This window comes from Pimephales promelas, chromosome 24 (genome assembly GCF_988280905.1).
Source record: "Pimephales promelas chromosome 24, fPimPro1.hap1.1, whole genome shotgun sequence".
In the NCBI taxonomy this organism is placed as follows: domain Eukaryota; kingdom Metazoa; phylum Chordata; class Actinopteri; order Cypriniformes; family Leuciscidae; genus Pimephales; species Pimephales promelas.
Window position 1 is genome coordinate 4885132 of NC_142792.1, and position 23947 is coordinate 4909078.

Sequence of the window (23947 nt, forward strand, 5' to 3'; positions counted from 1 at the left end):
TGTGGGGATTAATCAAATAATACATCATTCTTCTGGAGCAAAAGAAGAGGGTCGGATTTTTTCCTCTATACATTTTTAGAACTTTAGAATGTATACACACACATTTTCCAGTTTTTTTAAATACATTTTTTGTGAGCCAAATTAATTCTAAACACTTTCTATGTTGAATACCAATCAAGATATGTAAGAAAATGCTAGTTACTGTAATAGTGCTCATAAATATACTTATAAAATATACTTTTTAAAGACAATCCAAGTGCTGAGAGTAAATCAAATCCAATATATTTATACTGCAGACACAGCAAAGGTTAAAGCATGACATAATTGAGAAATCAGAGTAATATACAACATTAAAGAGCTGCATGGAAAGATGTTATATAATTATTAATATTCAGCGATACTCCAGCCTGTTTGTCTTAAATGATAGGGCTGGGTATTTACACAAATTTCACGATTTGATTCTATTTCAATTCACAAGCGTTTGATTTGATTCCAATTCAATTCAATATAAATTATTTTTGATGTAGGTCTACAGTATTAATGCTGTAAACTACACAGGGAGTCAATTGGTAGGCTACTACATTACTGTTCAATGTTAAAATTAATTGATTTGTAAAACACTTAAATTACACACAAAGCAGTTTTTATAAAAATAAAGTTAGAATAACTTTATAATTACATAATTCTGTTTCTACTCCATTTTTTTTATTGTTATTAATATGCCATTAAAATTTATCTTAAACATTTTAATGGGAGCCATCATCAAAATTTGACTGATTTATTCAAAACACGAGCTACTTTAAATATTGAAGAACAGTATGTGTGTGTGTAATATGGTGAACATTTTGGCAAAAATCTCTCTAGAGTAGGCTACATTTTTTTTAGCTGACAAATGAGTTAACGTTAGGTCATTCGTGGCTTTTCTGAGGTAAATTTACGTTGTTCTCAGGCGGTTTTATTGAACTACCGATTGATCGATTACATGAGACATAATATGGATTTAGGTAAGTTTTACTGTATCTTTACCTTCTGATGTTCATTCATGTGTATTTCTTGCTGTAATGTTAGTAAAACGGAAGAGACGATCAGTTCACGTGTCTTCTCTTCGTCATGAAAGAGCGCCAAAATGTATGTATTTATTTAAAATGTACAGAATTAAAATGTAAAGCTTTATTTCATATCAAAAGTAATAATACTCATTGCAATTTATTGGATGGGAGGCGCCACAATGTTCTTTTCATTCATTGGGATGGTTCATAAAAATATATATATATTTTTTTTACCTAGCTTTAATAAAAAATAATAATAACAACAGTTTTGACAATTTTTAAATAAATAGTCTATAAAACCGCAAAAAAAAAACAACAAAAAAAACAGCAAATAAATAAACAAATAAATAAATCTTAATTGTAGCTAACTTACAAAAAATTGTTTGGGCCACCAAAAACATTACAACAACAACAAAAAAAAAAAAATCTGAGTGCACCACAGGCTATTTACTATTATGATAGGCTATTGTAATTTATGTTTAGAGGGACAGATGTCACAAAAAGAGTCCAAATGCAGGTTTGAACCATTTGAGGCCACCTACAACTGAAAACAAGCATGTAATTGGACTTTTGACTCAAAGCCTTTGGTTGACACAAGGCTCTTGTAACAACTTCTCCACTTGACAACTAGCCCTGTTCCATAAAAAATGCAGATCAGCTAACTCATTAATGCATAAAATATATACATTAAAATATGAATGAAAGAAAAGCTCAATTATATACTAAAGTTAGTTATGAAACATTATGGACACCTCATACCAAAGCTTATAATAGCAATTATTCTCATTCATGAAAGTTGTTTTCAGTATGAAGCGTTACCAATTATTTTTTATGACATAAGATATTTTAGCATTATTAAATAAAATGACTACTGGAGTTTATTGGCAGTCGATGCTGTAATTTCACATTATAGCCTCGGGTGTCCACATGGAAGCCAGTGTTTCACGTTCATGACACACTGATATTCAGAAGAGACTGGTTAATGTGTCACTGACACGTGATCATCTGACAGAGTGTACGTAGTTATTCTACCGCTATTTACTCGGCACGCAGATAGAGACGGTAAGTGTTTGCTTGTTCACATTTATCTGCGCAATCAGATATTGAGCTTGAATACAAAGCAGTCTTATTTTTTTTATACTCTTTTCTATGATGTCGGAGTTAACAGATTTTTTTTTTTTTAAAGAAACATTGAAATAAATCATAGGCTATGATTTAGGTAAATCAGAAATTGCAAATCCTAATAAGAGGTTTTGTCACTTTCACTTTTGAATTTACAAAGGTTTTGTTGTTGTTGTTGTTGTTGTTTTGTTATTTACAATGTTCTGTGTGCAGTGTTTTCTAGATCATTCATTTATACTGCAGTGAACTGTGATTGGCCGAGATCCCAACTCCTCTAATCTCATTTACAGTACCTTGATTTCTAAACCGGTTATATTATGTCCATGAGTATATCTATTATCATTAAAAAAAGCATCTCATTAAAAAAAAATGTTAAAATAGAATGTTAAAAATGTTTTTATATTATTTTGAAACTATAATTATTAAACTATAAATATTAATTCCATTGTGAATACTTTATAATTTAGATCGTTATACTGTGTAAATGGATAACTTCAATAAACTGCAATATTTTAAGAGCTGGACAAGGATCATTATAAAATGAAATCAACTTTCGCACAACCAGAGTAAAATCTAACCCTTTACGAAAAATTCCTGTTTTATGCCTCAGAAAGCTCTTGACTGGAGAAGACATCTAATCTGAAGTAAAGATGTCATCTAATGACAACACAAAAAGTTTCCCTGAGCTTATAAAGCTGAAACGAGACGGTGACCAACTCAGCCCAGCAGAGATACAAACATTTGTGCAAGGAGTCACATCACAAACCATCCAGAAGAGTCAAATAGGTAAAGACATTTACATTACATTTACATTTACATTTATTCATTTAGCTGACGCATTTATACAAAGCGACTTGCAATTGCTATATTATGTCAGAGGTCGCACGCCTCTAGGGGTTATGTGTCTTGCTCAGGGACACAATGGTGTCGCAGTGGATTTGACGAGATTATTATCAGTAAGACCATTATCACCTAAATTCAGTAAATACGTTAAAAGTAGGGTACGCAATTTCGGGAGGCTAGCAATAGCAAGCTAGTTTTGAAAGTATATGCCTCCATTCATTTAGAGCGTCCCCAAAGCCACACCTTCACCAAAACACATGAACACACAGCAGAGTCCGCAAAGCATCACGAGACGAGAGACGCCGTTAAATTAGCTCATGTCTCATGCCTGAATAAAACAAATTGCCTACCCTACCTTTAAGAAGACACACGCAAAGAAAACTTTTGTGTGGAATTTTACAAAAACAATTGTGTTGTAATTGCACAGGCGCTATGCTAATGGCCATATGGCAGCAGAACATGACTGATGAAGAGACGCTGGCATTGACGAGAGAGATGATGAACTCCGGGGATACGTTAAAATGGCCGGAGGAATGGTGGGTGGTAGACAAGCACTCAACCGGTGGGGTTGGAGACAAAGTCAGTCTTCCACTCGCTCCTGCTCTGGCTGCGTGTGGCTGTAAGGTATGGGAAACATGACGACCAATTGTCCATATCCTAATATTAAAAGGTCCACATTCGACAACATGAAAACGAAATAATCTTTAGTAATTTTATGAATGAATTTTTAAAATGAACATGTTGAAGAACAAAACTTTATTTCAAGTTTAAATTCCAATGCACAGTGGGTGTAGGCTATTTTAATCCGTGACATTCAAAAAGAAAACTATGGCATTTAAAAACCTAAATATAAGTATGGGTTTTTCTAGGTGCCCATGATAAGTGGACGAGGACTGGCACATACAGGTGGCACCCTGGACAAGCTGGAGTCTATCCCTGGGTTTAATGTCTCCCAATCCATTCAACAGGTAATGTGGGAACAAGCGGGATTTGTTTACACCTGAACTGATGGTCAGCTCAATTTTAGCAATATTATATTATTCTTCTAGGTGGAGAAGATCCTACAGGATGTGGGCTGTTGCATTGTGGGACAGACAGAGAGTCTGGTGCCAGCAGATCGTGTTCTCTATGCAATCAGAGACGCCACATCCACGGTTGATAGTCTTCCTCTTATCACTGGTAAGATTACCCTGGACATCACAGTGATAACCCTATACTTCTCCTGATCATTTTGTCCATTTTCTGTACAGGCTCCATCATTTCTAAGAAAGGAGCTGAAGGTCTGAGTGCTCTTGTGTTAGATGTGAAGTTTGGCAGGGCTGCTCTGTATAAAGATCTGGATAGTGCTCGCAAACTTGCTCAGTCACTGGTAAGAGAGCTTCTTCTGTCTGTGTGCATGCCTTTAGAATAAAACGATCTGTATATTTATTTAGTGGCATCTTGCAGACAGTTTTGAAGGGGCTCCAGAAGCAGTCCTGGCCCACGTGCTCACAAGAGAAGACCAAAGAGAAGAAAACTTTCCATGGGGGAAAAGTCATAAGTTGAGGAACTTCATAGACTAACCAAATTTAGACATAACTGTGATTTCTGACATGCCGTTTTTACAATAATCATGCAATTTATCCATTTATTTTTTGGAAGTCGCATCCAAAATTAACTTGATTCAAAATATGATGCTCTTAATGTCCATTAGGCATGAGCAATATTCAGAAATAAAGAATTCATGATTGTGAATTTAGATTGAATTAGACAACCAGGCCTAACCCAATCAGCAGAAGACCTGTTATCATGGTTCCGAATAGGTAGAGATCTTCAACGTCCTCCACGGAAAGAACCGCCAGACACACGACCCGCCACCTCTCCCAAAACGTGTAGCCAGCTGCTAATGTTCCAGCCGGGCAGTCGGGTTCCCACGAACCCAAGCTTCTCGTCGAGAAGATGGTGTCAATTGCGTTCAGAGATCCATGATTTCTTAGTTTGGAGAGCACAGCTGAGAGAGAATCTCACAAAGTACAAGTCAGTAGACTAGACGTGACGAGAGGAGCAAAGCAGGGGAAGGAGAGAAAATTGGACCGCCTTCGTTGAGTGCCAAAAGAGAATATCGCGTCTTGTTTGCAAACTTAAAGGAGTAGTTAACTTTTCAAAAAACTTTTGCTGATAATTTACTCACCCCCATGTCACCCAAGATGTCCATGTCTTTCTTTCTTCAGTCGAAAAGAAATTAAGGTTTTTGATGAAAACATTCCAGGATTTTTCTCCATATAATGGACTTCATTGGGAACTTCCTCCTGTTCGAACTCATTCATCAAAATGAACGAATCTTTTCCTGAGTCAATTCGTTCATTTCGTTCGTTGAATGAACCAAATGACAAGGAAAAAGATTTGTTCCTTTTGATGAACGAGTTGGAACAGGAGAGTCACGAACATGCATCACAGAACAGAGCAAGGCGACCATTTGAGCTTTTAAAACTTAAACTTTGTTATTCATTTTTTTTAAATGAGCGATCATTTCGCTTGATAAGACCCATATTCATCGTCTGAAATCGTTTAAAGCCCTTTGACCAGTTTGCACTGAAACTGTCTTTTGGACCTTGAACCGTTTGATTCCCATTGAAGTCCATAATATGGCGAAAAATCCTGGAATGTTTTCATCAAAAACCTTAATTTCTTTTCGACTGAAGAAAGAAAGACATGGACATCTTGGATGACATGGGGGTGAGTAAATTATCAGCAAAAGTTTTGTTTTTTTAAATGAACTACTCCTTTAAATCAAATTCAAACCAGTTCATGATTTGAATTGCCATTCTAAATTCAACTCTGAATGTCACACAATCCTGGTGTCCATGTTCCAATAGGTCACTGCAGGCAACAAGCTGGGTGTGAAGACAAGGGCGGTGCTTACCCGAATGGACGCTCCTATTGGCCAGACTGTAGGAAATGCGCTTGAGGTGTGTGAGGCTCTTGAGTGCCTTAAAGGACGAGGGCCAGATGATCTCACAGAACTAGTTACAATTTTAGGTAAGGAAAAGAACCATTTTTAAACTTCCCACTGCAAGGCTGTTCACACTTGTACTTCAGTTCTCTTGGTTCAGACCAAAAAAGGAAACTAATACATTTAGTCCTGATTCGCTTAGTGTTCACACTATCATTTTTAAGATTAAACCAAATGATACAAAAAACAAACACACACAAAACTTATTTTGCAATGCGTAAAGGTGTCAGAACAAGTGTGTACCTCCACACAAATAAAGATCCGCTAAAAAGAGACTGCGTTTCTGATGCCTGTACCGAACTGTAAGATCTGCATTTTCTCTCCTATGATCAGAAAAAACAGCTCAGCTTCAGAATTCTGTCCTATTTAGAGTCATAACCTCTTATTTTTGGTTAATTTACATGTCTTTGGTCCCTGTTTTGTTCATCTTTTAGTCAAACCGCATCAGATTTCATTCAGAAGCGGAGCGAGACCACAGTTCAGAGTGAACACACCCTATGACATAATGAAACCAAATGTCTAATTGTGATGTTCTTAAGTTGTCCACAAATGTCAGAGATAAGGAAGCATTAAAGTGTCATTATATTCAGGTGGACATCTCCTGGACATGTGTAGCCCCGACTTTACTGTAGAGAGTGGGACAAAGGAAATCGCTCTAAAGCTGAAGAATGGAGAAGCCCTGGAAAAGTTCCAGGCGATGCTGGAGGCTCAGGGTGTGTCTGCAGAAGTTGCACGTTCCCTGTGCTCAGACGAGACCGACTACTTTCAGCACATGAGCCGTGCAGCACATCAGACAGAGCTTAAGGTGCTAGATAATGGTAATTATGATCCATGTTCTCGTTTGAGAATCAAATATGTTAATTATTTTACATAACACTAACAGCACAGGCATGATTATAAACAGACTGCACAGAGCCCGCTATTAATATTCACTGTTATTCATCTGCATGCAATCATCACGTCCATTATCTCAGCAGCAGCCATTGTGTGTGTGTATGTGTGAACCGTTTGATTGACAGGAGCCGTTTTGGACATTGATGGTTTGGCCCTGGCTGAAGTGCTGCACAAGTTAGGGGCGGGACTTACTAAATCGGAAGACAAAATAGATCATAGCGTGGGAGCTGAGATCTTGGTTAAGATGGGACAGCAGGTACAGAAAGGTTAGTCTCGAAACTCGATCTATCTCAATCATTATGTATGCAACAAAAAACTAACATACTGCTTACTAAATAGCATACAGGCTACTATTAAAACTGGTTTATGAAATTGTTTATGTATTTAATATGCAACATTTAAAAACATCACATGACATTACCACATTGCATGTTAACTTCAGCAATCTCAGAAATGTGGCATTTTTAACTGTGGCATAAGACTTTTGGCAATCCTATCAAATGAGTCAAGATTTATTTTAATTTTGCTCCTGGTTGGAAGGACAAATTGCAATGTGAGAAACATCACCCACGATGGTGTGCTATGGTTGTATATGTACTATAAACATTTTCACAAATGTGAAAAATATTTTATAGAACATTTGTATGATGTGAACAGTATACTTGCAGCAAAAAAAAAAAAAAATTATGAGTTGTACTGTATTTCAAGCACAGCCTAAATCTCTGTAGGGGTTATGACAAATCTATGTTCAAACCCTATTGATTCAATTGGCAGGTGAATCATGGATCAGGATTCATCACAAAAGCCAAGATGATCTGAGTGTACACCAGTCTGTCCTGCAGAAAGCATTGGTCATTGGCAACATCAGGGAATACAAGGCATTGTCACGTGTGGCAGAATTCATCTGACCAAACAATCCCAACAAATCTTAGCAAAGCTTGTAAAGTACCTTTCACTCTGAATGTACTGATCCTTAGAAACAATACTCTTTACATGAAGCACTAGGGCGGTTTTACAAGAAGAGCATGACAGACAAAGAGTGACACTGACCTTTGAGCTCTGCATCTGGAAAATCTTTAAACATACTTGCTTACCAGTAGCTGAAATATTCCTGTAGCCCAGATCTGCTCAATCCTGTCCTGGAGATTCCTGCAAAGTTGAGAGGCAGCTCTAATCCACCTAAAGCAGATGATCAAGGCCATCTTCAGACTGAACCTGTAGATTACAGGCAGGTGTGTTGGATCAGGAGCTGGAAGGTGGATCTCCTGGAGCAGGATTGAGTACACTGGTACAGTAGATGACTGCTGCCACCACTGACTAGTAGATGAACTGCAGCATAACAGACCACATCTATGATCAGTTACTCAAATTAACAAGCACCTTGTCTTTTCGGCATTTGTTGGTGATTTCGGGGCTAAAACCGCACAGCTCTTACCTTGTTCTCAGAAAACAGGGTCTGCTCTTGTTCTTCTTGTAAACATCCATGATGATACCCTAAGATATGTCTCTGTCAGAAGGTAAAAGGAATCCGATTCCACAAAGTGAATTCTATTTGGGGTTTTTCAAAATGATTGTGCTGACTTTATTTTCACACTTTTTTGCTCTTCAAAACACCCATAAAGCATAATCCTGGTGCTTCATTTATGTTTTTCTCTGTGTATTTAATCAGACCAACTAATAGCGATTATATTTTTCTTTGTAATAAAATGAGGTTGTATAGATGGTAAGATAAGGTGTTATTTGCTGCCATGTAGTGGTACAAATCATGTCCTACAGAACCCCTTATGTAATGTGCAGATTCTCTGAAATAGCTGATATATATATCTATATATATATAGTAACTACCTTTATACAGGGTTCCCACACCTTGGTAACTTCAAATTTAAGGACCTTCAAGGACTTTCCAGGTCCAATAACCTCAATTTTTTTAACTTAATGTGGGGACACATTTGTTTTGTCCAACAATAAACGTTCAGGTACCATCATAGTAGTTTCGTCCATGCGTGAACGTCAAGGCAACGTACAACACAAAGTACCCCACGTAGGAAACACTTAACGTACCGCGTAAATGTGCGTAACTAATTATAATCAAGCAAAGCTAGTGTGCATAGGCCACAAAGTGTTGGCAAAATAACACATTAGCAGACTGGAATAATATAATATGGATTTTTTTTTCTAGAAAACTTCCATCACAAAATAAATTCAAGCACTTTCAAGGACATGTATCTATGAATGTTTTCAAAAACTTTCCAGGGCCTTAAATATTTTTTTCTGATTCACAAACTTTCAAGGATTTCAAGGAACCGTGGGAACCAATAAAAACATTTTGACCCTAAAAATATGCTTCACTTTCTTTATGACTTTTGTGTGGAAATATAACCTGGATATGTCTTTGAGAGATTCATAAAGTTAAAGTTAAAATTTTGACAGGAATCGGATACTTCATCACCTTTTCCCCCTCAATCAGAAATAAAGAAATATTTAAATCAAAAAATTTCCACTTTTTTATTTCAACACATGTAAAAAAGGATATGCACTCAGTCTATTTTCTTCAAGATTAAAAATGGCAAATAATATAGCTGCTTTTCGATGCCTGCAGATTTCCTAGGGTAAGAGATGGGGAGTTTCATCTAAATGTGGATTTTTCTGTCCTTGTTTGGGAGGCATCAGTGCACCACAGAATTCAGCGGTTCTGCTCTTATGTTTCCAAGATCCAGCGCAGAATCTGTTTCTTCATCAATTTCACCAATTACAGCCCTTAAACAAATAAACATACAAGTCTGTTACTATTATTGCTTTAAAAAAATCAAATGAAGTCTTGCACTATGTGAACAAGTATGAGAAACACTAGGAGCATAATACTTACACATTATCACCTCTGACAATATACAGTCCCAGAACCACCTGCTCCACTCCCTGGGAAGAGCTGAACACCCGCTCGTGGCTTTCATCCAGGATGAGGTTGATTGTCTGATCGAAACCCTTTAGCGTCCCCTAAGATCAAGACAATAAATTCCATAAGCAGGCTCCTTTATTAATGCACACAGACAATGTTTACTTGAGAAGAACTCACCACAATCATCCTGCCATCTGATGTGACGATGGCAACTGTCCCTTGAAATGTCAGTTCAGGCTTATAAATACAGTAGTAAAGCTACATATTACATATTATCTCTCTCACACACTACTACTTAGGCAGTTCACATATAAATATTAAATGAAGGCATATAATGGAGTACACTGAACGAACAGACTCAAATAGCTTAGTTATACATGGTTAAATAGCACATTTCTATCAATTATATATAATCAGACATATTACATGCATGCTAGTATACATTGTACAAACACATTACCAGACACAATTTATCCATGCATTATGTAGGTATGTGGACAAAAAATTAAAACTCAACAAATAGACAAATGGATAGCATATGTGGAAAGACCTGGGTACCCCCTTTACAAAAAAAAAAAAAAAAGGTAAATATGTCAAGTATGAAGAAAGTTACAACATTTTATATTTCAGTAATCAGCGCCTATTTTTGTCTCATTTCTAAGGTGAAAACAATAGAATTTAGTGTGACCGAAAACAAGTTGTTTTTTCACAAAAATGCTCATAACTTTCTCAATATTCAAGATATCTTAATGAAATTTTCTGTGGAGATGGGTTTCATATAGTTATTTGGATCTAACGTGGGTTTCATGTAGTTATTTGGATCAATACTTGATTTTAACACACGTAAAGACTGATTTGGCCTATCTTTTATAGTATTTTTCTGATGAGCAGTTGTTGAAAATACAAATAATTGAATGGAAAACAACAATTCAAGGAAAATTATATATCCTTAATTTAAAAGATGGATTTTGGTTGATTCATGCTATTTCCAGTTGTGTAAGAATATAGAGTTAACAATACTAATGCTGGTGGAGGAAAGAAAGTGGAGGAGACCACACAAATGTTGAGTGTAGCCTACACGACGCGCTGCATTTTGACAGCTTTTCTGCAGGTAACGTTCAGTGGCAGTAGTCAAAAAAAAAGAGGGGGAGTTTAAATTGCCACGAAATTTTGTACAGCACACCACAAACATATGTTCTTCATGTCTACCTTCCTCTGGAAAGTGTCCAAAGTGGGTAAAAATAATTTCTTGACAGGTGAATTCTTCCGTATTGTTTGAAATCGTCTTTCAGGAGGAAAATGCAGCCTGACTAGAAAAAATTTAAAACAAATGTGCAGTCGAAAACGCTAACGATGTGATTGGCTAAAAATAATCAAGGATTCCCACAGCAAGTCAATGAAAACAGCGCATTTTAGGAGACCCGCTCAGAGTGATTCGGGAAAATCCGGCACAGAGATTTGGAACACAATGGCGGCCGCTATTTTTTGAAATGTCCACATACCTACATTATGCATATACACTGTAATACAGTACTGTAATGTAGTAAATGCACACTAAAACGCGATGATGGCTTTATAACGTTCATTACATGCTAAATCGCTTGCTCGCGCGCCACATCTCGCGCCCAGTGAAACAGAACCATTAAAACATAAAAATGCCCACATTCACAACACTGTCAGTGTGCTTATAATAAAATGCTTCAAAGGATACGGTTAATGTAACTCTCGAGAGCGGTAGACATCTCTGTTGGTGCGTGTTTAAATCCACCTAGGCTCCAGTACAACTACAACGAAACACATTCGTACAGCTGCGACCTGTGCCGGAAATGTAAACGGAGAGACTTGAGTAGCCGATGACCTATCAAGCTCAGTACTATTCAGGCAGTACTAGTCGAGTAGGAGCAATAGAACATATGGTAATTTATGTAGTCCAGCAGATGGCGCAAGCTATAGGTTTCTTCCGGTTGCTTCTTAAAAAAAAGTAGGGTCTATACATATCCACTAATAGGGTTTCTTATTGAAAAGGCAAATTGTTTCAATGTCACAGTTTGGACCAATGTACTGATGATGATGATGGTGATGATGATGATGATGATGATGATGATGATGGCGATGGCACTAACACAAAATATATCAGATTCTACTTAGATTTCTATTAAATTATGCTATTTAATGGAATTACATTGTAGTTCAATTGTTATTTTATTATAGGCAGGAAACAAGTCCAAGTTACCATTACATATTTCCAAAATAGTCAGTGGTTTCATGTCCAAAAGTCACAGTTCAAACCATGTTACTTCTAGCTACCTGTTTATTATGAAACTGGTGAAACAAACTACACCATTGATTGCACATATAGCAAAATGAAATAAGATAATCATTTTTTTCACATTCTGAACCCTGTCAAAACCCATAATTAAACAAACAAAACACCGGTCACAGGTGTAAAAGCACACAAGTGATTGTTAAAGTTAATTATTCATGTTGTTATGAGGAAGTGAACTTTAAGCCTGAGATGCAAATGGGAACTCCAGGAAACCATTATGTTACCAGATGGTATGAAATACACATACTTGAACCACAGAAGAAAAATGGATATATAATGTAAAAACTTCAGACGGTTTAGACGTTTACCATTCCAAATTGGACAAATAACAAGGAAAACTGGTTTAGCAATACAGGTAATTCAAACCTTTGAAAGTGAATTCCTGTGGCAGTATAGTTGACAGTATAGATTTGATGTGTTATTCAGTATTTTGTTTTTAATTTCTTTGTGAAATCTATGGGTTTTTGTAATTTTGTGTCCGTTTTCGAACAACCTCTTTTAGGTTTCATGTGAAGCTGTAACAGTTAAAGGCAACATGAAAGCAGACGACAAACTTCAGATCCTGAAATTCTTTCTAATGCTTGTCAATACCGTCTTTATGGTAAGATTAAATATGGGATAGATCTGTATGTTATTGGCAAGAATTTTAGAGACATTTTATGTTTATTACATTCTGGACAGCAATCAGATATATGAATCATACAGTGGACATTGACATTCAGCCCATAATGTGATGTGCTAGTTTTCTGCCAGCAGTAAATAAAGACATAGACTTCCATGCATCCATGACATGTACAAACAAGTAACAAATTAAATAATCTCGACAGATTCTTGGCATCAGCCTTTTTGCGTGTTCTGCTTGGATTTTGTTTGACACAGACAGCTTTGTAAGTGTTCTCAGCTCAGGTAAGTTTGTGATAGTCTATCATTATGTTTCAACACAACATGAGTTATCTTACACATTTTTATTGCAAATTGCACCACAGTACCTATAATAATGTTTTAAGGCAAAATGTTGTCTCTCATTAAAAAAAAGAGTCCATTCATAACCAATTTAGAGTGAGCGTTTGTCCTAAATCTGATTTTGTGGTGTTAAGCGAAACGTGTGGTCTCTCAGAACAAGAAGTAAAGGTGGTGGCTGGGGGGCTCTTTTTCATCGGACTTTTTGTGGTTGCTGTGTCTTTGCTGGGTTGTGCCGGTGCCTATTTTGAGAGCAGATGTTCCATCATATTTGTAAGCATGACTGTACATTCATGCACACAAAGACACTGATAATAACTTTTACAAAAGCTTACCATTAACATTTATTCTTTTCTGCTTTTGTTTCAGTATCTGTGCTTCTTAATCGTCATCATACTGGGTCAGATTTTCATCACATTAGTGCTAATAATACAAAAGCAGACGGCAAGTCTTTGCTTTATTAATACTTCAAATTCACTTGAGACATTCGCTAGGAAGTAACTGCTTGATATAACGATTAAACAAATTGTCTAACCTAACGCATATGTGGGATGTTAACAGATTGGGCAATATTTGAGGGATAATGTGGACGGCATCATTAGGCAGTATGGAGGAAATGAAACCCAAATGTCCTGGAAACTTCTAGACAGTGTGCAGACTGCTGTAAGTGCATGATTTGCACCTTTACTGATTCTAAGTGCAACGGTCTTTTCTGACAATCAGCACGGTGGTTTGAAAGAGGTACTTTTATTATATTTGCTGTAGGCAAAATGCTGTGGTAGACTGACCTCAAATGAATGGAGGAATAACACAGTTATTGAATCCCTGGAAGAGGCTGACATCTACCCGTGCTCCTGTTTCAATGGTACCTGCCCAATTATTGTGGATGGAACACACAGCTTTGGAAAGGGTTCAGACATTTATAAAACGGTAACATGTGGTGCCTTTTCCCATCATCCCAATCTTTACTTCATAAAAGATTCCCTGTTGATTTAACATGCACACTAAAACCATCCTTTTTTTTTTTTTTTTGGTGATAGGGCTGTGAGAAGGTTCTTGTGGACTGGCTAGAGATGAATATAATCGTAATATTTGGGATGGAGGCTGGCCTTCTTTTGATCCAGGTAAAGAGAGAGCAAACAACTAAATGATTTTTCACACAACATGCACCCAGTTAAAATAGTATTCTGGGTTAGTACAAGTTGACATCTTGGACTTATACAGCTAAAGTAAAATACGCTAGAGGATTTATGGATGTAACAGATACACAGAGACGATGCTACGAGCGTTTATATAAATCTATTCGCAGTTGCAGGGGAGGATTTAGTGATTTAGAGGCCCCAGGCAAAATATAGGAATGGGGACCTATATATTTGCACACATTTACCTGGGTCAACTTTGAGATTATGATGCTTGCTGCTGCACGACGATGTCCCATAGTTGTTTTTCCAATTGTACATATTATAATGTAATTGAATACAAATATGAGTTATTGTGGTACATACAAGCTCTACAAATGAAGAGTTCAGATGCAAAAGTGCCATTTGAAATTTTCTTCTAGAATGATCATTTTTATCAAGCTTATATATTCAAGTTCAGTAATTTCACTTAAATGACAATTAATAGGTAATCTTCATTGCAATTTAATTGAAATTACTGAACTTAAATATACAAGCTTGATAAAAAATGATCATTCTAGAAGAAAATTTCAAATGGCACTTAGAGGCTTTTGCATCTGAACTCTTCAAATATTACATTTTAATGGAAAAATCGAATCTAAATTAATCATCATCCATATAACGCTTTATGTGCTTGGATGATTTCTAATGATTAAACAATAGATCAAAACACCAAAACACAACTTCATTCCGAGAACTTGAGAATGTTCTCCAAACCAACAGGAAACATTCTATTTATGTAAAGAAAATTATTCTGGCTAACCAACAGAGAACGTTAGTATATCTGTTCTGGGAACCAAACGTTGTTAGCTGAGATGTTAACTAATGTGTTACGAATAGAACCTTATTGTAAAGTCTTACCTTTAATATAAACACACATGCACAAATCTAATGCATTTGGATCGTTTTGTCTCATAATGCTCAGATTCTTCAGCTTATCTTTGGCATCCAGACCTACAAATGCATTGGCCGCAAAACGAAGGAACTGCATCCCAATAATCTGCTAAACGACATGGAGGAGAACCCAGCAGCCGAGCCTGAACACCAGCCTTACAGTGCAGAAAACCCCCAGTTTGAAATTCAAACCCCTAACCCTCAAATGGACACTGGGAACTATCCTCACAGGACATATGCTGACGAGAATAACGATCAATATAACAATCCAGTATTTTACGAACAGGGCAACAGTCAAATCTACAATTCTCGCCCTCATAATTTGCAACACCAACAGAGCTATAATGGTAGTTATGATCAGGGGTATGTGCATCACCAGAACTACCATCAGAGCTACAATCATGATGATTACTAAAGACAGATTTCTTCACTGGCGTAATGTGATCAGATTGGGATGGGCTAATTTGGTGTTTTAAAAATAACGTGCTGTACAAAGAGCAAGCTGCGGTCTATGTCTGACCAACTTAAAACCTTCTCGTAAGACCATTGTTTTCTTTCACTAAGTTCAGGTTTGTGCCTGTTCCCAGGGGTATCGTTTGTCATTTTAAAGACAACCAGCATCGGCTTCTCAAAAAACTCATTCCAGACCTCTCAGGTCAAAAGGTTTTTAACAGATTTCTGTAGAAGTCTGTTTTGGGTTCGATGACAGACATTTTACTAATTTTTTTTAAAGATGTTATCTTGAGCTTCCATTTTATTTGAATGAATGTCCCATGACAAGTTTACATGTATTGCCTAAGTGTAATTATATAAAAAATACTGACCTGAAATCACAATCGAGACAATATGAGACAATCCACACAATATAACTTGCAAGAATATTATTATTTAATTTTACAACACTGTTATATAGCGAAAATATTAATGAATATAAAATACACAATTGTTACTCTTTTTAAATAAAGAATAAAAAATCTACCTGTTTTCTACTTAAACTATACACGTTTTATATATTTACATTCTTTTGCTTATTACTAATCAATAGAGAACAAAAAACACACAAACTATATTTAAAAATGCGCGTAAACCATTAATCATTCTTTGCTTTCGTGCCACGGAGATGACATTCAGATGATTCAAGGGGTTGTTTAGTAAATCATTACACACTTCAGACCTGCTTTATGAGTCAAGACTGGATGTCAATGACACTGGGGGCCGTTCAGTGTGTGAATGTGTCTGTGTGTGTGTCGGAAGCTGAGTCGGCGAGTCAAGAGTGGGCTTTGACTGAAGTTTGATGGACGACACTCACTATAGACCATAAAGAGCGGCGTTTCTTTCCGCATGAGAGGACCCTTTGTTACGGTCACTCTGCGGTTGATGATAACCAGGCTGACATTATCGACCTCGTGCGGTTATGAGTTGGCAGTCATGCTTTACGACAACAGTTGACAGCGCACGCATTGATGGAGACAACAGAGAAAGTTACATGGAGAGGAGCTTGAGATTTCCACTGCCAGTACCTGATTCCACTCTGGAAGAATGACAGAGTGATGCACAATGAGTCAATGGGGGATTTTCAGGACTATCAACAAAAACTATTCGAAAATAGCATAAAGGGGTTGTTTTGGGTCATATTTTAAAGAAATAGTTTATCTAAAAAAAAAAAAAAAACCTGTCATTAATGCATCCACGTTTTGTGGAGCGCAAAATGAGATGTTTTGAAGAATGTCCATGCTGCACTTATATTAAGACAATGGCCATTCAAACTCCAAAAATAAAGAAAGCAACAAATAAATTTCTAAATGTAGTCCACATTCAACAATATTCTAAGGCAGCTTTGTGCACAATAAACCGAAATATAAAGGGGCTGTATGTAAGAATTTTCATATATTAATGGCTTTTGTTTATTGCCAATGTGTGAACATCTTGTACCGAAACCTTCACCTTCTAAACAAAAAATTAAAAATAACTTTGCTTTGAGTATATCAGGGCCTTGAATCACGTTCAGTCTCTTGTACGTTACCTGTGCATGAATGCAAGCACAAGTTGTTGGCTGCAGTTCACTTAATGCCCATCAGTGCACTTCAAAATGTATTTGGATTCTTAAGTCACATATATTATGTACTGTATGAGTTCAATTGCATTAGATTCAAAGTATTAAACCAAGGGGTATCAACAAAAACAAGTGCAAAAAAGCAAATTTGCACTTTTAACTAACTGGTGTTTTATGAAGTCAGTTCTCAAAGGTGTCTTAGAACAGGTGTAGTTCACATTAACAATGAGCATTTCCATTAGACAGAACATTCGTCAAAACGCCTTTGTGTTCTATGGAAGAAAGTTAGTCATACGATTTCATGGTGAGTAAACGATTTTCAATTTTGGGTGAACTACCCCTTTAAAAAACGAAATGGAATTCTATTCTAAATGGTGTTCTAATCACACACACACAAAAAAATCGATTCTAATCTACTTAGTAGACCTTAATCTCATGACATATTATTTAGCTACAGTGAGAAGAAAAACAGACACCGGAAGAGAACGAGCGAGAGATTCTATAGCAAGTGGGATTAAATTAAGGGACATGAGTCATGTTGATGTTACATCTTTATCATTTGAGCTCTTTTCTCATGCTCTCTGGATTTCCCCATATTGTCTCGAAAACAATCAGCTCTTGTTGAGCCGCCAGAGTGTGTGAGCATGTGTACACGGCCAAGCTAGTTAATTCAACGCAATCGGACCGATGACCTGTCTTACAGACCCTCGCAAGAGGGACAGAGACGTTGGATTCTTCCAGCTGGAGTGTGTTTGTGTGAGAGAGACAAAGTGGATGAAACAAGGGCGTGATGTCGGATACCTCCCGCTACAGAAGAACCGGATCTTGTGAGGATTCACAGACACGCATAAAGGGCTTAAAGATCCCCTCCATCAGCGAATAAATGAGTAGTAAAACGCCAAAAATCGTAGCACTGTTGTCCACGCTCTAAATCAAACGTGTTTCTAGACAAGCCCATGCTCTGTTCCAGAGACGTTTTCTGGTGAAACATTAACCACCGTCCTCATGCAATGGGGCGCTGGCACAAAAAAGCCATTTATCCTCTGCACAGAGGCCTACAGGACCAGTAGCGTTCCTCTAAACAACGAGCTGCCGCGGGCATTGCAGCCAACCAGCCCATCAAAGACATACACTTCCTGTCGGATGAAATCATAAAGGTTTTTCCATGGCTGTTTTTAGGATGGCATTCCGGATTCTCATTGGTTGGTTAATGGCTTGATGAAACATCTGATGCACTCCTCCTGTCACCGCCAAAATATTCCCTTCATTGTCATCTTCATATATCCGGTTATTTCGACCACAAAAATACTGCTGTTTCCATTGGTTTCCCTCATGCATTTTTGATTAAACCTCCGTGTCTGCACACCCTAAAGAATCCAGCCACGCCCTGTGAGGATGCCACATGGTGATGGAAAAATGGGCTTTGTTAGGTCTCGTTAACTGGTAAAAAGACAAAGACTGGTTGCAACTGACAGACTCCTACCTGTCCTGTTGACTGCTGGAGCTGGAACCAGAATCCCCTCGCGCAGCTCCGCCGTGGGGCTCGGTTCTGCTTTCTTCCGCTCCGTCCTGGGCCTCAGGCAAACTGAGAGCAACTTCATGCATTCTTTGTGAACAACAGCCTCCTCTTCTGAATACCTGCAGATTGAGAAAACTTTGTATTTTCTATCATAATTGACCTTAGTGAGACACGGGTGTTTTTGAAGCATGTCAATGCAAAAATGGCAAAAATTTCATTGAACGCCTTCAGGGCTTTCTCACTATCGTGACGCAGGGAAAAGCTATGTCTGCTGGTGATAAAACGTGATTATATATAAGGGTACTAACTTACCATGCTGACAGAGAGAACAAGAAGGGCCATGCAGGGGATGATGAGCACCGCCAGGAGCCCGTGAATCGCTCCGTTCACACCGTTCTGCTGTCTGCTTTTGCCTGCCAGAACGTAAAAGCAAATTCCCTTTTTAGTTCTTGGGTGTATTAGTGGTTCCCGAACCTGTCCTGAAGGCACCCCAACACTTTATCTCCCTAATCAAACACACCTGATTCAACTCATCATCTCATGAGCTAATGAGTTGAATCAGGTGTGTTTGATTAGGGAGATAGAGAAAACAGTGTTGGGGTGCCTTCAGGACAGGTAGACTATATAGAAAGAAGTATGTGGACAACACCACACCCATTTGTGTTTGTTTGCTGAGAATTTCATTTCAAAAGCATTTAAAAAATCATTATCCTCCCTAGGGGATAATTAGGACATTTGATTCCATTCAAACACAAGCGCATCAGTGAGCCAGTGTTAATCTCCACGATGAAATTACTAATGAAAATGGTAGTTAAACTTGTTTTATGTTCAAATTTTGGGTAAGGTTTTTATGTTGCGGTTTACATGGACCCTAATTGGATTCAGGTAGAAATAAAAAAAAACAGTAAACCTTTAATATTAAAGGGGCGATGAACTGAGAAATCAAATTTTCCTTCAGCTTTTGACATCGAAGAGGTCATCATATTATAAGAATATCCTGTAAGTTTCAGAACTGAAAACGTCCTTGTTAGTCCAATAAAAGCTTTTACTGACACCAGGCTGAGTAAACGACTCGTTTTTCAAAGTGGGGAACTATGACGACAAAGAGGATAAAACACCACCCCCGCAGAAGAAGATCAACGCCTACTTCAACACGGCCGGTTTAGCCCCGCCCACCGATTCACGCATTATACGCATACTGAGCAATACAGAATATTGTGCAGTGCCTGGTTGTGGAAGAAGACAGTCGCTGCATAAGCTTCCTCTGGATTCCAATAGGACTGCATGGATAAAATTTATTTTTAATGACGTTCCAGCTGATTGGAATTGTGCAACACACGGACTCTGGGTCGAACATGTATAGGTGAATCATTCCGGCTGCCATTTTACAACATTGGACGTTTTCAAAACAATTTCCCCCAAGTTCATCGACGTGTGAGTTGAAACTCATTATAATATGCAAAACTGTTATCCACTCACAGCAGTGGGCGTTTACTTCCAAGTCTTCAGTGCGAAACACCCATAAAAACTGAGCGTTTTTCAGGTAGATTCAAAACTAGAGTAGAAAATAGCCTATTACTTGTTCATTTTGATGTTTTTGAATGCAAAAACTAAGCGAACGTCATACAACCTCAGACAACAATATAATAAAATTGTATATATATATATATTGGATTTAACAACAATTTAATCATTTTTAAAAAGCATTTATTTTGTTATAAATGCTTTCATTTTAAAATTATGTTTTAATTTTCATTTTTTTTATCAACTCCCTGCAGTTCCCTCACAAACCCCAAGACCTTTAGAAACTAAGTATTGTAATTTTAGCAGCATTTATCCATTTAATAAGCAAGCTGAAACTAATGACTATTGGTAAAATGAAACGCATCTTGATTAACCATATATAAAAGTTACGTGCTAATCCGAATTCATGTTGTGAATACGGTCTTCTTTTCATGCGCTAAAACACAGACAATGAATTAAAAAAGCATAAATAATTCATAATACTATAGTATTTTAGGAGCTCTCGTTCTCACAACAAGGACAGAATACATATTGTATTAAAATGTTTTAATAATTGATTAAGCACTTTATGTCAACTAAAACTAAACATTATATTGAGAATACTTAAAGAATATGTTTTACACATTTACATTTTTAAAAAACAAGACAAAAGTCTAAGTTAAAAACAGGTCTGGCCTTTGTAGAGGCCTGTCAAGTTCCACCACACCAGACTCAGTAAATCATATCTTTATGGAGGTCAAGAACATTCTTATACAGGACCCCACAAAAAATGCTTTCACACAATTCTCGAGAAAGTCACTGCATGCTTGGTTAACGCTACACTCCTGCTTTACAAACATCAAGACTACTGATTTACCAGCTATAGTGTGTGTTTTGCACACAAATGCTCAAATTGCATGCATGTACTCAAGTTTAAACAAACTCATGATGGAATCTGCCTCTTTGGAAGCCTGAAAAACATCAACAGTTTTCCACAGAATTGGACATTTTACATACCGGTATCCATTGTTTTAATATCTTTGCATCAATTCTGCAGAATTACATCCATTCTGCAGATATTTCCCCTCCAAAAAACCTCAGATTCCATCAAGGCCTGCTCATGCATCATTTAAATGACAAAACAATATTTTGTGCATTCACCTGGTGTGAAAGGCGGGGGTGCGGGGGTCTGGCAGGGGGGAGGTGTGCAGTGACGAAACTCGCCGAGAGTGGACCCGGCCACTGCAAGAACCTCTTTAACATGGTTGAAGTAACGTCTAGATGGCCACTTTACCCTTTTGTAGTGACATTCGAATGTTTGCATCATCACCTCCTGAAGACAAACAAACCAGAGTGAGCCGACAGCCATGGCAACGTTTCAAAGAATATGAATGTAAATGAGAATGAATTACCAGCTCCTCTCCCTCCAGAGTAAAACGGAAACCCTGCAGCATTGTTATAAAAATTGTGATGTTTGCTTTATTGGTGGACAGGTTGCCAAACTTGAGGGCCAATGTTTTTAAACTGCTTTCAACTTTATACAGGTTTACATATAGCCAGCAAGCTCCACCCTTGAATATCAGAAAAGAAAAATATTTAGGCGTCACTCCTGGAACCGTCACAAACCACAAGCAATCTGTCCCAATGTGAAACATAATGTTTTATCTGCTGATGGCCTCAAAGTTAATTTGGACACTTGCACCAAATATCAAAATTTCAAACCTTGGGCCGTTTAGTTCAAAGAAACATGCATGATTCCAGATAAAAAGTGTTAGGTTTACATGATGAAACAGCTTTGCATCATTTGTTTGCCATAAGGGTCTGAAATTTTATCCTCTAATGCAATTAAATTCATTCATTAAGCGCAGCTCAATTGTCCAAATATGATTTTGGGCCACTGTAGATCCATCCGTATCATCAAATAGTATCATGTATCAAACTAACCACATCCTTGGTGATGAAGTCAATAGGGATTCTGTAGTCACTGGGAATGTTCTCACTCTGATGGGTTGAAAAACAAGAATAGGTTGGCTGTATAATGTACTATTTCAATTAGTCAATAGGGGAAACAAAAGAAGAAAAGAAAAAAGAAAACAAAGTCCTGACTAGTGTAGAAAAAAATGTACAAATGTCATTGATTTCCCTGCTGAAAAATCAGCCTAAAATGGTTTAGTCTCCAAGAAGGCAAAGCTGGTCTTCAACTAGTCCTTCAGCGTGACCAGACGAGAAACAGCTTAAAATCCCTCTAAAACCAGCCTGAATAAAAACTCTGTTGCAGATCTTACCAATGTTTCCAACGTGGCCACATCATCAGTTAAAGGGCTTCCAAAAACACCTGAGCACGTCACAAGCCCAGAAAAAAGCAACACTAATACACAAATGCTTTCTCCGATCTGTAACGAAAAAGTCTCAATGTAGTTACAGTATTAGAGACAGTAATAACGCCTATCCAGTCTGAACATGATCACAGGATCGTGTTCTTCTTAATCATAATCATTTACAAGACACCCCCAATAAAGTAATGAAAAGTAATAAACGATTGCATAGAAAGTGAGTTGGTTACGCTGTGTGCGTGCGCGTATCCAAAAGTGCGTGTACTCACCTTAATCTCCCTCATGTGGAACATGGGATTATTAAAAACAAATCAGCCGTAGGTCTCCTTACTTTCTTCGCTTTCCCTGGCAGCGGAATGCAGGCATGTTTCCGCCTGCTCATCTGAATGGAGAGATAATCACAGGACGGGATGAGTGGTTGTGGCGTGTCTTTCTCCTACGGTCTCGATGGAGCGCGCGACGCCTGTGCGTAATTTCGCCCTGAAGCGCTTCTGTGAATTGAATGGGGGGCGGATGGAGCTGTCCTCTGTGTTTAATAGGTAGGGCGCTTTGACTCACTTTTATGTGTAAAATACAGAAAAAACTATTCAAAGGAGGTTCGGTAACTCATCCAAACTCAGTCACAAGTGAGGTTGGTGTGTGGCCTTTTTTTAAAAACAGAAGAAGAAGAGAAAAAAGCAGTTTAAACCATCCTCCAAAGCTAAAACCAATTACATCAACTAATAAGTACCTCAATGCCTTTACAACCAGCCTAACTAGCTGAGAAGTGTCCAAAAACTCCTCCTAAAACCAACGTGACCAGATGAAAAGTGCCTTAAAACGAACCTGTACAGCCTGAAAACCAGTCAACATAAACCAACTGAAAAGTACCCAAATCCCCTCAAAAATCAGGCTGACAAGCTGAAAGTACCCAAAAACCCTAACCAGGTTAGCAGAGCAGCTCAGGCTAAAGATAAGACGTTCACACATAATATACGACTAAATTGAAATGGTTTGGTGTGTCTATCTGAACACTTGGTTTTAAAGTTGTTTCGGGCACTTTCCAGCAGTCAAACTCAAGACAACTTAAACAGCAAAGACGGGTTTCAATTTTCTCTTTTAAACACGGTAATAACAGTACGCAATTACAAGATGATCCGCAAAATGATTGCACGATTACATGTAATCCATCATTATTATTAAATAATGACCATTGTAAACAAAGAATACACTGTGATATGAACCCTAAAATGTGGTTTATAATTAATACACTTATTATACACACATATTTGTGTATTAATGATTCATTAAACACTTGTGTAATAATATAATTCAAAACACTGTTCAAATAAAGTTTCTGTTAACTTTAAAGCATTAGATATTTGTTCAACATCCTCAAACTTCTA

The 23947-nt window shown here is 37.4% G+C and overlaps 4 protein-coding genes across 4 annotated transcripts; 2 read left to right on the plus strand and 2 right to left on the minus strand.

Moving 5' to 3' along the window:
• The first annotated feature begins 2005 nt into the window (after window positions 1–2005).
• Window positions 2006–8540, plus strand: tymp (thymidine phosphorylase). The gene is made up of 10 exons (XM_039667754.2): window positions 2006–2111; window positions 2782–2957; window positions 3442–3638; window positions 3884–3982; window positions 4064–4193; window positions 4265–4383; window positions 5870–6032; window positions 6597–6824; window positions 7026–7166; window positions 7675–8540. The coding sequence occupies exons 2-10, from the start codon at window positions 2822–2824 to the stop codon at window positions 7806–7808; spliced, it is 1347 nt and encodes a 448-aa protein (XP_039523688.2). The 5' UTR covers window positions 2006–2111; window positions 2782–2821; the 3' UTR covers window positions 7809–8540.
• An 852-nt stretch (window positions 8541–9392) lies between these two features.
• On the minus strand, window positions 9393–11666 carry lsm8 (LSM8 homolog, U6 small nuclear RNA associated). Its single transcript, XM_039667870.2, has 4 exons — window positions 11508–11666; window positions 9974–10014; window positions 9767–9894; window positions 9393–9657 (listed from the first exon to the last, which is right to left on the minus strand). The coding sequence occupies exons 1-4, from the start codon at window positions 11536–11538 to the stop codon at window positions 9567–9569; spliced, it is 291 nt and encodes a 96-aa protein (XP_039523804.1). The 5' UTR covers window positions 11539–11666; the 3' UTR covers window positions 9393–9566.
• A 648-nt stretch (window positions 11667–12314) lies between these two features.
• LOC120476631 (CD82 antigen) lies at window positions 12315–15774 on the plus strand. Its single transcript, XM_039667784.2, has 9 exons — window positions 12315–12477; window positions 12625–12723; window positions 12950–13028; window positions 13240–13355; window positions 13452–13526; window positions 13644–13745; window positions 13848–14012; window positions 14123–14206; window positions 15186–15774. Exons 2-9 carry the CDS (start codon window positions 12658–12660, stop codon window positions 15567–15569), a joined length of 1071 nt encoding a protein of 356 aa, XP_039523718.2. The 5' UTR covers window positions 12315–12477; window positions 12625–12657; the 3' UTR covers window positions 15570–15774.
• kitlgb (kit ligand b) lies at window positions 15187–23168 on the minus strand. Its single transcript, XM_039667814.2, has 8 exons — window positions 22832–23168; window positions 22515–22622; window positions 22174–22230; window positions 21642–21800; window positions 21391–21562; window positions 19039–19139; window positions 18691–18845; window positions 15187–18594 (listed from the first exon to the last, which is right to left on the minus strand). The coding sequence occupies exons 1-8, from the start codon at window positions 22853–22855 to the stop codon at window positions 18552–18554; spliced, it is 819 nt and encodes a 272-aa protein (XP_039523748.2). The 5' UTR covers window positions 22856–23168; the 3' UTR covers window positions 15187–18551.
• Window positions 23169–23947: the final 779 nt, after the last annotated feature.